Source organism: Ursus arctos, unplaced genomic scaffold (assembly GCF_023065955.2).
Source record: "Ursus arctos isolate Adak ecotype North America unplaced genomic scaffold, UrsArc2.0 scaffold_2, whole genome shotgun sequence".
In the NCBI taxonomy this organism is placed as follows: domain Eukaryota; kingdom Metazoa; phylum Chordata; class Mammalia; order Carnivora; family Ursidae; genus Ursus; species Ursus arctos.
In genome coordinates, this window is record NW_026622874.1 from 67169182 (window position 1) to 67185200 (window position 16019).

The 16019-nt window shown below is 45.7% G+C and overlaps 1 protein-coding gene across 3 annotated transcripts in view; it reads right to left on the minus strand.

Moving 5' to 3' along the window:
• The window catches only part of MEIOB (meiosis specific with OB-fold), a 30522-nt gene extending 19586 nt beyond the window's left edge, over positions 1–10936 (minus strand). For 2 of the 3 annotated variants that reach the window (XM_026484967.4, XM_057315535.1), the window contains exons 1-5: positions 10840–10936; positions 7975–8051; positions 6207–6264; positions 4367–4498; positions 2156–2228 (exon numbers count right to left, since the gene is read on the minus strand). In XM_026484967.4, the coding sequence (XP_026340752.1) occupies positions 2156–2228; positions 4367–4498; positions 6207–6264; positions 7975–8043 (332 nt within the window). In that variant the 5' untranslated portion in view covers positions 8044–8051; positions 10840–10936. Of the gene's footprint in view, positions 1–2155; positions 2229–4366; positions 4499–6206; positions 6265–7974; positions 8052–9693; positions 10260–10839 lie in introns of those variants that run through there. The other variant, XM_057315534.1, reaches the window with a different exon arrangement.
• Between the last annotated feature and the right edge of the window lie 5083 nt (positions 10937–16019).

The following is a 16019-nucleotide window of genomic DNA, read 5'->3' on the forward strand; positions in this document are numbered from 1 at the left end:
AAAACTGTCGTGAAGTATTTTTTGTCTAAAATGTATTTTCATTAAGGGGAGCCTGGGAGGCTGTGAGTTACATGTCTGCCTTTGGCTCAGGTCATGATCCCAGGGTCCTGGGATCGAGCCCCACATTGGGCTGCTTGCTCAGCAAGGAGCCTGCTTCTCCCTCTGCTCCTCTCCCACTTGTGCTCTATCTCTGACAAATAAATAAATAAAATCTTTAAAATGTATTTTCATTAAGAAAATGTTTTGAGGACCAATTTTTGCCTGAGCTCTAAGCATACCAGTTTCTGACTGTGCCCCAACTCCAAGCTTCAGTTTTCTTCTGTAAAATAGGGGTATAAAAGCCCTCTAAAATGTCAGGGTGGGGGTATCCCATAATTTCTGTCTCTGTGACACTGCCTGCCCTGCCTGGATCAGGACGGTGCTTGACTTCATTCTGTGATGCTCTCTGTGGAGTAGATGCCCAATAGCTACATACTGAACTCCAATCAAGATGCTCTTCCCCCTCCAGCCAATCAATTCCCAAGTCCCCTCAGAGACTCTTTCCAGCCTTCTAACCCAGACCCTCCTCCCGCCCCTCCCCTGCTACTTCATTAGGTGTTTCCCTCATCACTTCTCACCTAAACTACTGTCTTGTCTCCTAAGCTTCCTTCCCCCCTCAGGTTGCTGAAGTGATCTTCCTAAACCACAAATATGAACATACTATTTCCCAGCTCAAAGACCTTCTGGGCTAGCCATCGGCAAAGAATGAAGTTGGTATGCCAGGCAAAGCCGTCTGGAAAGTGTCTCTGCTTCTCTCTCAAGTTTTCCTTCCAGTGCTCCCCTGCCCTTGCCCTAAAGCTCAGCCATATCAGACTACAAGACTATGAAGGTGACAGTTTTAAACCAAAAATAGTCAAATGTCAACAGTTTCATATGGTTCAAACTACTGTTAACTGTTCTGGAAAAGGCCGGGAGGTTTCCTGTTTGTTCCCTCTGCCAAGAACAGTCTTCACCCCCACCCTTCCTTCCCCCCTCCCTCCATCCACTTATGCATTCATTCCATCAAAATCTACCAAGAGCTAGTATGTACCAGACCCTAGTCTAGGCATAGGGAATACAATGGTGAAGAAGATGGACAAAACCTTTGATGACATGGAGTTCACATGTGTGAGAGGGAGACAGACAACAATTAATCAAATAATCTCAGAGAGTGGGTTATGACCATAACAGCACAGGGCGAAGTCCTAGTGACAGACTGGAAGGGCCACTACACACAGAGTAAATGGAGAAGGCCTGAGGAGGTGACATTCAAGCTGATACATCAATGAGGAGAAGGAGCAAACATTTAAAGCAGATGGGAAAAGACTGTTCTGTGCAGAGGGAAGTGAGTGTGCAAAAGCTGATAGTGCAGAATGAGCCCAGGGTGTTCAGAGTGGAGAGGAATCTATGAGGCTGCACAGAAATGAGACTTGGGGTCTGGTATGAGGTCAGAACAGTAGGTGGGAAGGGGTCAAAATGGGTGTATATGTAGTGGAAACTGCTGTGCCCCACTCAGAGAGCTTTACCAGCATCACCTTGCTCTGGAGAGCTGCTCTCAGGCAGAAATGCCAGTGGTGGGGAGTGGACGCAGCCAATAACTTGTGAATCCAGGCCACGAAAGCCCAGTCCCCAGAGCTCCCGCTGGGGCCAGGCAGGCTGAGCTGAGCTCCTGCTGAACCTGACTCTCTGCTGTCCCCTGACCAGATCCTTACAGGCTGCTCCAGAGAGCTCTCCCTCAACAAACCACTTGCACAAAAATCCTCCTCTGGGCTCTGTCTCCAGTGAACCCGAACTAAGACAGGAAGGCATCTAAGCAGAGTTTTACTTTGACATGATACATCTATAGGAGTTCCAAGATTTATCTTTCTTTCTCATGTTCAGCTTTAATGTGACGGGAGGCAAATTTTTCTAAATCTGAGAATAAAAGTGGTAAAAAACAGCTATGTTTTCATGTAATCCTGTATCAATGTAAATTATTTCATAATCAAAGGTAAATACTGTGAGGAAGAATTAAACTCCTAATTTTCAAATTGAAGCATATACCCTCTCGGTAAGCCCTCTACAAAGCTGACACACAAACACAATAGCGGTGGTCACTCCAACACAAAGGCTGTTGACTCTGTGCTGGATTATTTACCCAGGAGTTGCAGGGCTGAATTTTTCTTCTCTTTCTAATTCCTTTCTTTGAATCAGGGGATTTTCGATTATCACTGCAATAGAAGGAAAAGTATCATACTATTAGAAAAAAGTAACTAGAGGGGCGCCTGGGTGGCACAGCGGTTAAGCGTCTGCCTTCGGCTCAGGGCGTGATCCTGGCGTTCTGGGATCGAGCCCCACATCAGGCTCCTCTGCTGGGAGCCTGCTTCTTTCTCTCCCAGTCCCCCTGCTTGTGTTCCCTCTCTCACTGGCTGTCTCTATCTCTGTCGAATAAATAAATAAAATCTTTAAAAAAGAAAAAAGTAACTAGATACATAAAAACAAGTGTACCTCACAACGAACATTAACAATGTTATTTCTAATCTCTGAGTCAGTGTAGCATTTTCTTCACAGCCCTCTCCTTGTGTCACTGAGACAGGGAATCCTCAGGTATGACCATCAATTTGATCCCAGATGACACTTCTTATGCTTTGTGTTTAAATCCCAACATATGACCTGCATTAATATTGTTTTATTGATTAGTTACACTGAACATGTGATCTGGTTACAATCTGCCCTTCCATAAAACATACACTTTAAATGAACTTCACCCAATTCACAGTTGCCTTTGGAAATAACAGCCATGGGGCAGAAAGAGCCATGCACAATCCGGCTCCTGATTTCAGCTCCACGATTTATCAGCTTATCACTGAACATTTTAGGGGTTCCATTCCTTATGGTCTTATTAGACCTTTTTGTATCTATTTTGCTAATTCCTCACACAACTACTCCATGAGTACCCCTTTTTACAAATGACGAAAAATTGAAGCTCACAGAGGTTAAATAACTTTCTGGAGGTTTTATACCTAGAAACTAGTAGGGCTAGACTTACACTCGTTCTGATTAAAAAATCTGTAATCTTTTCACACCACCACACTAAGACCTTATTTAGATTTATAATTATTGTCAACCTTATGCTTTTAAGATCCCTTGCTCATTCATCCTCACAACCATCAACCTATAGTTTAATACCAAAATATATCTTTAGCTCCATATAACTAACACGCTGGCATTCATCCAAGGAATGTTTCTAATAGGACTGGGCCCTGTGGGGTTTACAAAGTTTTCTACCTTCACAGTCCATACATTCAACTACTTTATTATTCAGTTAGAAAGACATTACATACAACTCTGCAAGTTCATAATACGGGGCAATAAATGTATGAGTAGATGCTAAGTGACAGGGACAGGTAATAGCCTGCCTAATTGTGCAGTTTGGGAGAGTAGTTTAATTATGTGCACTACTCTTTCCCTTCTTTTTTTCTACCCTGAAAGAGAGCTGGTATCGTGCTTTCTTGTTTCCTGTAGGAGGCTAGCGCTGCCATCCACTGAATGACAACGTTCTGCAATTTATACCAGGCATACTACCTCCTTTAACACCCACAGAATCGATAGGGTACTCATTCACAGTTGAGGCTCAACAAGGCTAAGCAATTTTCTTAAATCCATGATGTAAACAAATACTGGAAGTAGGATCTGAATCCAGTTCTATCCATTTTCAAAACCCTGGTTTGTTTGTTTGTTTGTTTGTTTGTTTGTTTGTTTGACAGAGAGACAGCCAGCGAGAAAGGGAACACAGCAGGGGAGTGGGAGAGGAAGAAGCAGGCTCATAGTGGAAGAGCCCGATGTGGGGCTCGATCCCATAACGCCGGGATCACGCCCTGAGCCGAAGGCAGATGCTTAACGACTGCGCTACCCAGGCGCCCCAAAAACCCTGTTTTTTTATATGACACCGTACATCAGAAAGATCCTGGGACGGATAAAGGATGCCAAAGACTTGGTATTTTGAAAGTAAAGCTTCTTAAACTCCTCTTAAAAATTCAAATATCTTCTTTTATCAAAAGCTGTTTAGCAGCCTTATTATTTTTACTGAAAGATAAATGGTGATAGCAAAACAGGAATTGATGCAAACTGAAATATGAAATAAATCAAAGATCGTAATGCTACCTAGTAAAAATATGACTATCACATTTATATGTTTCAAGTAATAAAATGCTAAATGCTTGTGTTATGCTCTTAACACCTTTTTTCTGATAAGTTTCTTAAGAATTATGAATTGTATCTTACTTTGACTCCCTCAGTGTAGTTCCCACAAATATATCACAGAAATAATACTGGAATAGAAACAGTTCAAGAAACAATGCCAACTTACCACACTCTCCAACCCTAAAGCTGTCAGAAAGTGACCTGATGTAACCTTCGCTGCCCCAGGACGTTGCGTTTACAAAATGGGTTGGTGAGTCCCGAATGGTGAAACTGAAAGTGTGTCTCTCTGATCCAATATCTAAGAGAAACCAATGCTTTCATGTTTCAAATGAAAATTTTTATCTTATGTTTGAACAACTATGACTATTATGATAACAAACATACTCAAGCACATGGTAAAAATACTATTGCAGATATAAATTCTAAGGTAAGTTATGCTTTAATGAATCTCAAAGCTGCCAGAGTACATAACTCACCTCACTATTGATCCCTCTGTTCCCTTTCCCCAGTTATCTGTGTATTTGGAGGGAAATGACACGTCAGCTTCAACTATACAGATTTTAGCTTAGATTCTCCATTTCTCTCTTACTGTTATAGTTTTCAACCTAAGTCATGATTCAGATCTAAATTATTTCAAAACAAATAAATGTGTGCTAGTAAATGGTGCCACTAGGGGTCAGCAGATACATTTTTTCCCAAAATAAAATGTCCTGGTTTCCGCTAATTAAAAAAGTAATACAACCTAACATACATACATAAGTTATACGTATCTACCAAACTGTTATTAGCGCTTATCTTTGGGGAGGGGACCAGGCTAGAAAGAGCTGGGGGTTGAATTAAGAATTTCATTTTCTATTCTATGACTTCTGTACTGCTTGAATGTTTTGTGAAAATATAGTAATGTGTATAATTTTTTTTTAAGTAAGTAAGCATACCTTCCCCCAAAAAGCAGTTCTGTACATATAATCATAAAATGTGCTCCAACACCACGGGAATCATCTACCTGCACAGTTTGTGAGGTGAAAACTGTATTTCATTGTTGTGATTTTAGCAAACACTTTAAATACTGACCATTTCCTAATTCGTGTTTTAAATTATTCCTTTTAGAGCTCAGAAAACAGAAACACAGACTTTCTCAAATTATTCAAATGGTAATTCTGATCTAATTAAACATGATGAAGTGAAGGCATAAGCAAATATTTACATCAAACATGATAATAGAATGTTACATGAAATTAAAGGTACCGTCACTACACCATGAGATAAAAAAAAAACAGAGCCACAATTACTCAGGCAATTCGAAAAAAAATTGTCTTCTTCTGCCAAAATCATTGTCTAGCTGACTAGGGCTCTGACTCCTCCAAGCCTCACAGAAGCGCTTATACTGTAACCTTTCATAAGCAGTGCTGACAGTTTAAAAGCTAATAGTACTACAGTGCTAGTTTTGGTGTTTTATATCTTATCATTGTATGTCAGCTACAGAATTTTAAACTTGATTTTTAAAAAATCTAACTTTGTCTTTGATTGTTTCCATAGACCTAAAACTTGTATACAGTTCAAGAAACTCAGTAAGAGCCACTAAAGCCAGAGTTAACTGCATTTTCCACATATGAAAGATGAATTTTTTCACTGGATTGTCTTGCTGATACCGCTGCCGTACGTCTCTTCCTCCACGCTCCTCTGTCATGACACATCCCTGCTCGAAAACCCTGTTCCTTAACATTTTCTCTCTTACATTTACCTGTGTATTTGTATTTCTTAGGCTGAAAGTGGTCATTAACATGGAGTCCTTACTAGGGCCACACAGTCTTACATGTCATTAAAAATGATTTCAAAGTCCTCACACATACGGCCTTAAATTGAGTACTTTACCATACAATAGAGCAATGGCCACTGCTCTTAAGGAGTTAAACAGGCATGAGAAATTTAATCACTTAAATACACTTTGTTGTAATAATAAGCCACATTTGATGAAAAATGAAGCAAAGAGTTAAATAGAACTCAGCTTTTTCTGTCTGGAAAGCCTTTGACATCTGTTTTCCCAATAACTATACCAATTATTTTCTGAAAAACAAAAGCGTTATAGAACACAAATATTAAACACAGACGTAAATGGTAAATTTAATTTCATGGACTTGTTATATTTTACTGGCTCTAACAAACATTTTTGACTAGGAGTCATTTAAATATATTTACTCCAGACAAACATCTGAAGAACTTCATAAATGTTCAATTCCACAAGGAATAGTACAAAGTAATAAGACAGTTAACTTCTATTACAAATATAATCATTTAATACTTACCATGTTTCTACTTTATTTTCAATCACTAGATGGAGCACAGTAACTGCCCTAAGCTATCAGTTCTTACTGAATTCATTCAAAGCACATGTATATACAATTTAATTTGCTACGGTCTTCAAAGATTTCTTTAATACAGGATTTTCTAACAATCATATAAAATTGCTTAGCTTCTTAATCCAAACATGCTAAGCAGTAACATACATTAGATTGTAACAAAACTTGTACATTGCTGCTAATAAATCTGAGCTCTAAAATCCTAGATCTTAAACCTTAAAGATATTAACATCTCCCCTAAACATTTTAACGTTTTCTTTAGCAACTACCAGATAAAACCCGAATATTTAAAAAGTACTTTAAGAAACAAGAATAACTAAGTTTTCTTGAAGATAAACCTAAGCTTATACTACTAATTCTAGCAACTGATTTTAACCTTGCAATAATCTGTTACATTTAAAATATGTTCAAGCTCTTGAGACTACCACATTCTAGCTGAGCGATTAATTAATCTTATTGCATTTAGACACACTGCTGTTATCTCTTAAATTCCACATGCATTTTGATCTCACCAAATGTTGCTGGAAAAATATAACTAATGGAAATATTAAGCAAAGCTTTCTAGCTGAAGAGGAAATTAACAAGTAGCTTACCTTTCTTTCCCCCCCCCCCCCCCCCGGGCCTCCATCAGAAGGACTTGGGCCCCCTATTTTTAACATTAATAAACTTTAAATGCACATTAAGGTTACATATAAATATATCTCATTTTAAGAAATCTGATTTGTAAATGCCAAACGTAAACAACAGACTGCTCAGGACCTTTCTTCACCTCATAAGATGATTCCGCCTAGATTTTATTTGACTAATAATAGTCTTGGCAAATTTGAAACGATTGAATTCCCCTACAACCCTTCAGTTAAAAAAATCAATTTTCGGGGTGCCTGGGTGGCGCAGTTGTTGGGCGTCTGCCTTCGGCTTAGGGCGTGATCCTGGCATTATGGGATCGAGCCCCACATCAGGCTCCTCTGCTGGGAGCCTGCTTCTTCCTCTCCCTCTGTGCTCTCTCTCTCTCTCTCTCTGTTTCTCTCTTGCTCTCTCTCAAGAAAATACATAAATCTTTTTAAAAATGTTCTAATTTTACAATGCTAAATTTGAGCTGTTATTAACTATTTAATGAAAGTAATACAATTAAACTTTTGATCATTTTGAACAATTGCTAGTCATATCTACAATGTCCTACTCTAGACAAAAGAGTAATTTTCATCTAGCTGGCATAAAATCAAAGAAGTTTAGGGGTATCTAATATCAACAGTTGTACTGATGGAATGAGTAGCTATATACTTGTCAATTATATAGGCATGTGTCAAATGAACCAATAATGTCAATGTAATATAATATTACCAGATAAAGTTTCACTACAGAACAACCAAACCACTATATCATTAAAACCTGCCAGATTAGCCTCATTAAAACCTACCAAATTAGCCATATTTGGATGCAGATCTGAAAGTGCAGTGAAGGTTTTTGATGCAAGGGAGTTCGCCATTCTTTTGTCTATATTTTAGAAAAAATAAGTTTGATGAATAAATTAAATAATTGAAATAACCCATGAAAAATTCCAAGATTAAAAAAAATAATCGGGGGGGGGGAGGCCTGGGTGGCGCAGTCGGTTGAGAGTCAGACTCTTGGTTTTGGCTCAGGTTGTGATCTCAGGATTGTGGGGTCAAGTCCTGTGTGGGGTTCCTCACTGGGTACAGAGTCTGCTTGGGACTCTTTCTCCCTCTCCCCTTCTCCCCTGTGGATGCACGCACTCTCTCGCTCTCAAATAAATAAATAAATAAATAATAAAATCTTTTTAAAAATTATCTAGGAAAGCATCAGATATGTTACTCACTCTTGGGGAAAAGTTTTTATTATAACAATGAAATATAAGTACAGATCAAATCTGTAAAAAACATGCTTCAAAATGTCCTTTCACAGTTTTGAATGATATAGTTTCAATGTTTAAGTTTCACTTTCCAAAAAATGTATAATTTAGCAATTTTTTTTACATTTTAATATTTCTGAATCCAAGAAGCATCTTATATGTAATGGCATGTTAGTTTCAGTAAAACACAGAACACGAGTTTTTTTTTTTTTTAAGATTTATTTATTTATTTTAGAGTGGGCGGGGGGCAGAGGAAGAACAAGAGAGAGAAACTCAAGCAGGCTCCACCACCAGCACGGAGCCATCTCATGACCCTGAGATCACGACCAGAGCCAGAAACCAAGAGTCGGACACCTAACTGACTGCACCACACAGGCGCCTTGCTAATTTAGCAATTTTTGTGCACCCTGTAAATTTAGAATTTCAGATGAGAGATGATTCAATGGGACATTTGCAGATTTAAATATTTATTAGCATAAGGCCTACTTTTAGAAATACTGCAAAACTCAGGGCCCCGGCGTGGCTTCATTAAGTGTTGTGGGATAGAGCCTCGGGAGGGGAAATCTGTGCTCTGCGGAGTCTGCTTGGGGTTCTCTCTTTACCTTCCCCCTCTGCCCCTCCCCCTGCTGGAGCATGTGCACTCTGTCTCTCTCTCAAATAGGTGAATAAATCTTAAGAAAAAAAGAAAAGAAAAGAAATACAGGGGTGCCTGGGTGGCTCAATCGGTTAAGTGTCTGCCTTCAGTTCAGGTCATGATCCCCGGGTCCTGGGATCAAGCCTCCCATCCGTCTTCTTGCTCAGCAGGAAGACTGCTTCTCCCTCTCCCTCTGCCTGCCCTTCCCCATGCTTGTGCTCTCTCTCTCTCTGTCAAATAAATAAATAAAATCTTTTTTAAAAAATACAGCAAACTCTATTGTAAATACCTCAAATCTGGTTACACTGTGTGTGGGGATGGTAGTGATTTTAACCTCATATCTAGATGAGAGCAGAGGTGGGGCCTCAGAGATTTCACGAGTGTATTTCAATTCTATGTTGTGCATAACAAACACTCAATATCAAATGAGTGATATTAAAATATCAAATGGTGGCCGATCCTCAATATCATCCCTGTAAAAGGTTTCAATGTAATAACATTTGTCAGCTACACGAAATAGATTTATAGTAGATTTACTCCATTTCGGTTGTTCATTCAGCACCTGTGGGCTGAGTGCCTGACGTGTGTCAGGCCCTGAATGAGGACAGGGGTAGGGCTGGGAGTTGGTTCCTCACCCAGGAGCCTCAGAGAGGAGCAAGGAAAACAGAGGGTGGAGGGTGGGAGGTAGGAGCAGAGGTGTGCAGTCTCGAGGCCCCACTGGTCCAGACCCTGGGCAAGGGTGCAGGGAACAAGAGGTGCTGGTGCAGACAGGCCAGTTTCCGGTCACGTGGCGGCACCGTCCCCGGTAACCGCTCTGAGCTGGCGCTGCCCTACAGACACTGGGCACGTCGTGACCGTCTCTGACATCCCCCTGCCTGGGCTCGGAGCCCTCCTCCCACTGCTGACGGGCAACCCCCTGGGGCGTCTGGCCCGCTCCGTGGGTAGAACACGCGACTCGGTCTCGGGGCTGTGAGTTCCAACTCCACACTGGGTGTAGAGATTACTTAAAAGAAAAAAAGCGAACTCCCTCAATGAAAGAACGATGATTTCTAAAAATAAAACCACCAGAAATCATCATAATGGAGGGCAGCCTCGGAGCCCGACGTTCCCGGCGCCCGGCTGGAGGCTTCAGGCGGGCGCGGCGCCGAGCGGAAAGCGACCTCGCGCCGGGGCCCTGGCGCCGCAGGACGCAGGCACGCTGGTCGCGGCCGGCTCTGACGAGGCGTCCGGCCGTCCGGCCGCCCGGCCGACGAGCGCGGTCAGTCGCACCGCACGGCGCACGGGCCGCTCCAGTTCTGAGCCGGCCGGAGCGAGCGCACGGAGGCCGAGCGCGGGGCCGGGGGGCCGCCGTCGCCGAGTCCGCCGCCAGCGTCCCCGCCACCCCCACAGCACGCGCTCGCAGCCCGCACGCCGCCCCTCCGCCCGGCTCCCCGCCGGCTGCCCCGCACCGGCCCCGCGCTCCCGGCCCCCCTCCGCGCAGGGCTCCCGAGGGGAGGACCCGCCCGGCGTCCGCCGCTCGGACCGGAGCGGGCAGCCACGCCGCCGCCGGCCGCTGCACACCCCGCACCCCGCCGGCCACGCCCTTCGTGGCCCGGCCTCACGGAGCCCGGCGTCCCGCATCCCGGGGACGAACCCTACTTCGGGACGCCGCGCCCCGAAACGACAGCAAAGGAAATGACAGCCGCGTGACTGGCTCCCAACTCGGCCCGCACCGCGCAGCGCCTCAGGCCCCATCGCGCGCCCACGCCTCACAGAACGCGCAGCCCGGGCCGGGCCTTCACCTCAGCCGCCGCTCCTCGCGCCCGCCGGGCCCCGCGCTCCACAGCCTCTCCACAGCCTCTCCACAGTACGCTCGGCCCGCAGCCTGCCGCGCGACAGTTAGCGCAGGCCCCGCCCCACAGCCGGCCCCGCCCACCCTCGCCCCGCCCTTCGCCCCGCCTCACACTCCGCCGCGCCCCATCCTCCGCCCCTACCCTCGCCCCGCCTCACCTCCACGCCCCTCCCCACGCTCGGGCTCTGCCTCGGTCTTCACCACAGCCCTCACCCCGCCCCAACTCTGACCCCGCCCCCGCCACCCCATGCTCCCCCGCCTCTCTTTCAGACTCCGTCTTCGCCCCGCCTCACACTCCGATCCCGCCCTCGCCCCACCCTTTGCCCCCTCCCTTCGCTCTGGCTCCGCCCCCACCCTCGCCCCGACTCCTCCCGCACCCCACCCTCCGACCCCCGCCCTCGCCCCGCCCAGCCTCTCGCTCCGACTCCGCCCTCGCCCCGCCCCTCGCTCGGGCTCCGCCCCTGCGGTCCCGCCGCAGTCGCGCTCCTGGAGGGCGAGGCTCGAGGAGACCAGAGTGCGAGCGGTCCCGGCTCTTCCCTTTCCCGCGGGCCGGAGCGTGCGGTCAGGGGCGGCGCGTGCGCACGCGCCCCGGGCGCCCCGTGACCCGGCGGCGAGCTGGGCTGGGGTCCGCGAGGTGGGCGCCGGGGCGCGTGGGCAGGGTTTGCAGGGTGCTGCCCGCGGCTCCGGGAGGAAGGCCCCCGGAGAGGGACGGCCCGCGGCGGGGCCGGCGTCCGAGGCGTCTGGGAGCTGTGTCCGCGGTTTCCAGTGCGGACGGAGACAGTGACCTGTGCCGGCTCTTCGTGTGTCTCATTACCGCCACTGGGAAATACTTTCAGTCTAGACTTGGAAACGAATCTGTGTTACTAGAGTACTAGTCAGGGAAGATGAGTCAAGATCCAGCAACTAAATCCATTACATTTGTCCCCAACTGCTGTCCACACGTAGCATTAAGTTAGTGAGCTTCTCCCTTTAGGAGAACAACTTTGGTATTTAGTATACAGCCATATATTTTAAAAGAAAAATACATCAGAGGCAAGTTTCATGTTCTCGTCCCAACATAGCTCTTACTTTTCCTCTTTCGTTAGTTTACTCCCAATCATGGAAAGCCAAATAAAGCACCTGCATTCCTACCACTTCTAACTTAATAGAGAAAGCTTTTTAAAATTTTCTGTATTCCTTTCCAGTCTTTGTCTTTAAAAGAACACATCCTGATCTTTCCAAAGGAATGAGCTGACATTTTAAGTCAATTTTAAAGAGGGAAAAAAAGGTATAAAAAATAGTTTGCATGCATTTTTCACTTGCGCCTCAGTAGGGGAGTAATATTTTAAATTTGTGTATTTTTTCATATTTTAGTAAATGAATTTTCACTGAAAGCTATCGAAGATTAAGCAAGCAGAGTCAGCCTCACTAAAACACAAAATGCAAGCCTAAAAGAGTGGGATTGTTTGATGTCAATGGGATTGGGACCCTCTTGCTGTGAAAATAATTCATTTCTTCCATTTTTTATAGCAATTCTGTGAACCTGGTTTTTTCTTAACAATAGAATTGACTTGTCAGTACATCTTGGATGGATGTGAACAGAAGCAAGGGCACGAAAGCCTAGGCTTGCCACTTGATGAAGAAGTCAAGGGTGAGTGAACAAAGGTCAGAGGTAAAATAGCTTTTGTCTCTGGCTAAAGAAATGGTATGAGGCTCTGCCCGTCCCGTCCCCAGAGCATGCCAGCTGTCGAGCCATCTAAGACCACGTCACAAAAGAGTGACAGGAAAAATATATAGTAATCAACTTTACACTTACTAATGGGGAGGAAAAGATCAACAATTATTTTAATGAATTGCAAGACCACCTTCTATTTATTTAACGACAAAACAATTTTTCTGAAGTCAATCCTGTGATTACAGTCTCCCTCCCAGGAGTGGAAATTCTGATTGATCAATGACTAGTCTCACTCCCCACTCCTCTGTCCAGGGGACCAGCCAACATTTAAACAGATTGTAGATATGCTACCATTTACACATATTTGTGTACGTTTTCACACAGGTTTGTCTGGAGAAGAGGAGTGAGGTAACCCCTGAGTGGGGCGGGAAGAACTAGATGGGGTTCAAGGGCTATACGAAGGGATTAGGGACTACCGGGGCAAACGAGAGGGGGAGGCAGAAGAGAGGGAAGGCGTACTTGCGGGGAGCTGGATTAAGAAAGTTTGAAGAAGCATCAAAAAGGAGGGAGTTCATGAAAAAAACAAAGCAGCAGCAACTGGGGAGTGGCCTGAGCACTGGGCGCTCAGAAATGTTCTGGAAAATTCTGGGGAGAATCCATGCAACTGCTGAGTCAGAATCCAGGGGGCTGTGGGAAGAACAGGTCCCTTCTCAAGTCTGGGTGGCCCACGCCAGGAAGAGCCTGACTTGTTCCACCGGCAAAGAGAGGAGAAACAGAAACATTGGTGCCTACCCAGACGCGGTGGGAATCGAGGCAGAAATTCCAAGTGAAACTGGAGAGCCTACTAGAGCCCAAGGTAGGCGATGCTCTATGGTGAGCTGAAGTGAGCAATGAGCGGGCTTGGAACCCCGCAGTGTCTGTAGTCCATGAACAGGGACTGCTGCTCATGGCAGCGTGTCTGCTCCACGTGCCCAAAGTCCACTGTGCTGAAGAGATCGAGCTGAGGGAGGGGACAGCAGGGGAGAAGAAGGTCACCAGCACACAGGACACCTGTGGTCCTTGGAGACGACTGGCTGGCCCTCAGCGGACCCCACCAGAAAGTTACTCATGTGACATTAGGAAGGGCCCGCCTCTCTGGAGGGCTCTCATGGGCCACTTTTCATCGCAGTTTATATCAGACATATACAACTTGTTCAAACCTTCCTAGATTACTGCAACATTCCTTCACCAGCGGAACTGCAATTAACTGCACCCCGGACCTCGCAAGTTCCAGCTGTGCATCGCCAAACAGCTGCAGGCAATCCAGGCACTTGGGGGAGCAGGTGTATCTAAAACTAAAGCCAGCTGCTCACCCCAGGCCAGCTGCTCGTCTCCCAGTTGTCATAATCATGCAGCTAGTAACCTGAGCACAGAGTCTCAAAGGTAGCCTTGAATCCGCATTTCCGTTCTACGTTTTTCTAACCAGGTGTCAGGCATATCTCCTGCACCTGTCCTTGTCTCCCCACATCTACTGCAACCACCTTCATTTGGATGCTGGTGGCATCATGTCTGACGACGCTTACCTCTCCCTGCTCCAGCCCATCCTGCCCCGTCCTGCCAGATTGAGATTCTCATGCTTCCATCACAGCGTTCCCCTGGTGTGGAAACTTCAATACTGCCTACATAGAGTGCACCCACATTTTTCTGTAAGGGAGTGTAAATTTAAAGGGCTCTGTGGGCCATAGGGTGGCTGTTGAAATGACTCAACTCTACCCTACCTCAACTCTACACCCGCAGACAATACCTGAACAAATGGGCATGCCCGGGTCCCAGTAAAACTTTACTTACAAAACAGGCAGTGGGCCAGATTTGGCCTGTGAGCCATCGTTCCAAGACCCCTGGATTAAAGTCACAATTTCTTAGTTTGGCATTCATCACTTTCTAGAATTTGGATTTAATTTAAAACTCTAGCCCTCTTTCCCACCATGTCTCTAAAAAATGCCCATTTCCCCAAGACTTTTATGTAAGTCATGCATTCATGGTTAGAAATGAATTTCAGGGGGCGCCTGGGCGGCGCAGTCGTTAAGCGTCTGCCTTCGGCTCAGGGCATGATCCCAGAGTCCTGGGATCGAGCCCTGCATCAGGCTCCTCTGCTGGAAGCCTGCTTCTTTCTCTCCCACTCCCCCTGCTTGTGTTCCCTCTCTCGCTGGCTGTCTCTGTCAAGTAAATAAATAAAATCTTAAAAAAAAAAAAAAAGAAAGAAATTAATTTCAGGCGCCGCAAGTGTTCAGATGTTTTTAGAGATATGTGACAGCTGGTGACCCTGTGACAATAATGTGTTTATTTCCGTCTCCTCCACTTCATTATCCATGACACTCATCACTTCATTATTACTCCTAGAAAACATTTCCAAGAGCGTCCTCCCTTAAAGCCACTCGGCCACTCTGAATGACAGCGGCTACCTTGTCTGCCCCTCTGAGAGTCCACAGTGACTCCAAGACAGAACACAGGCGCAGAGAAAGGCAGAGATCCCGCGTGTGGAGCCATGCTCCCTTCCCTCTGGGTCGGGACCCCAGGCTGTGTTCTGTGTTGGGTTTGTTCACATGTTCAGGAATTTGCTCAGAGCACAAAAGCTTATCTGTAGCGTTCACCATTTTGGCACACGCTCAAGGAAGCAACAGGAAACCACGACGACAGAAGGCATCTTACAGTTTAGAAGTATCACTCTGAGAAAAGGACAGTAAATATTTTTCAATGCACCGAGTTTCAATACGCATTCATCAGCACCCTCTTATCGGAGCAGATTTATTGCGTGCTTGTCTAAGATGAGAAAACACGTGGAGTTTGGGGGGTGGCTAGCATGAATCATAGATGCTAAAAGTCAAGCTGTCTGGTCAACTTTCAGCTTTGCCACTAATTAGCTGTGTCGGTCAAGACTTTCTGAGCTTTGTTTTCCTTATCTGTCAGATAAAAGGTTTGGACAGGTCCGTGGGACAGAGATGAGCACCAAGGTACAAACCCTGGGAGGGAAATACAGGGGATTTATGTGTGTCTATCTTGCCGTCTTCTGCACCAAGGCTTTTCGAAAGCTTGCTCATCTCAGGATGCCCCCACTGCTCATGCCACGCCTTGTGCACAGCTGGCGCTTGCTTGAGTGAGACCCTGGATAGTCTTTAGCTGTGACTAGTATCAGCCTCTACTCTGTGCAAAGCGGTGGAAAAGGGGAGGGCGTTCTGGTCACTGGGCTGCGTGCAGGCTTCGGTGGGCGACGACGGGGAGACCAGCAGGTTTGCTTTGCCGGGCTGCTTCCAGGTCTAGCCTGAGACTGAATTTGCTCTATGACCCTAGAAGAGTTAGTCAGCTTTGTGTAAAACATAAATGAACATGGCCCTCCCCTGCCTGCTGTTTACACCCCTAAGGGTCCTAGTTGGTGCAGTGATCCCTGGGAGGTAAGGGAGGGGTAGATGTAGAAGGAAAACATGCGGCACAGTCCAGTA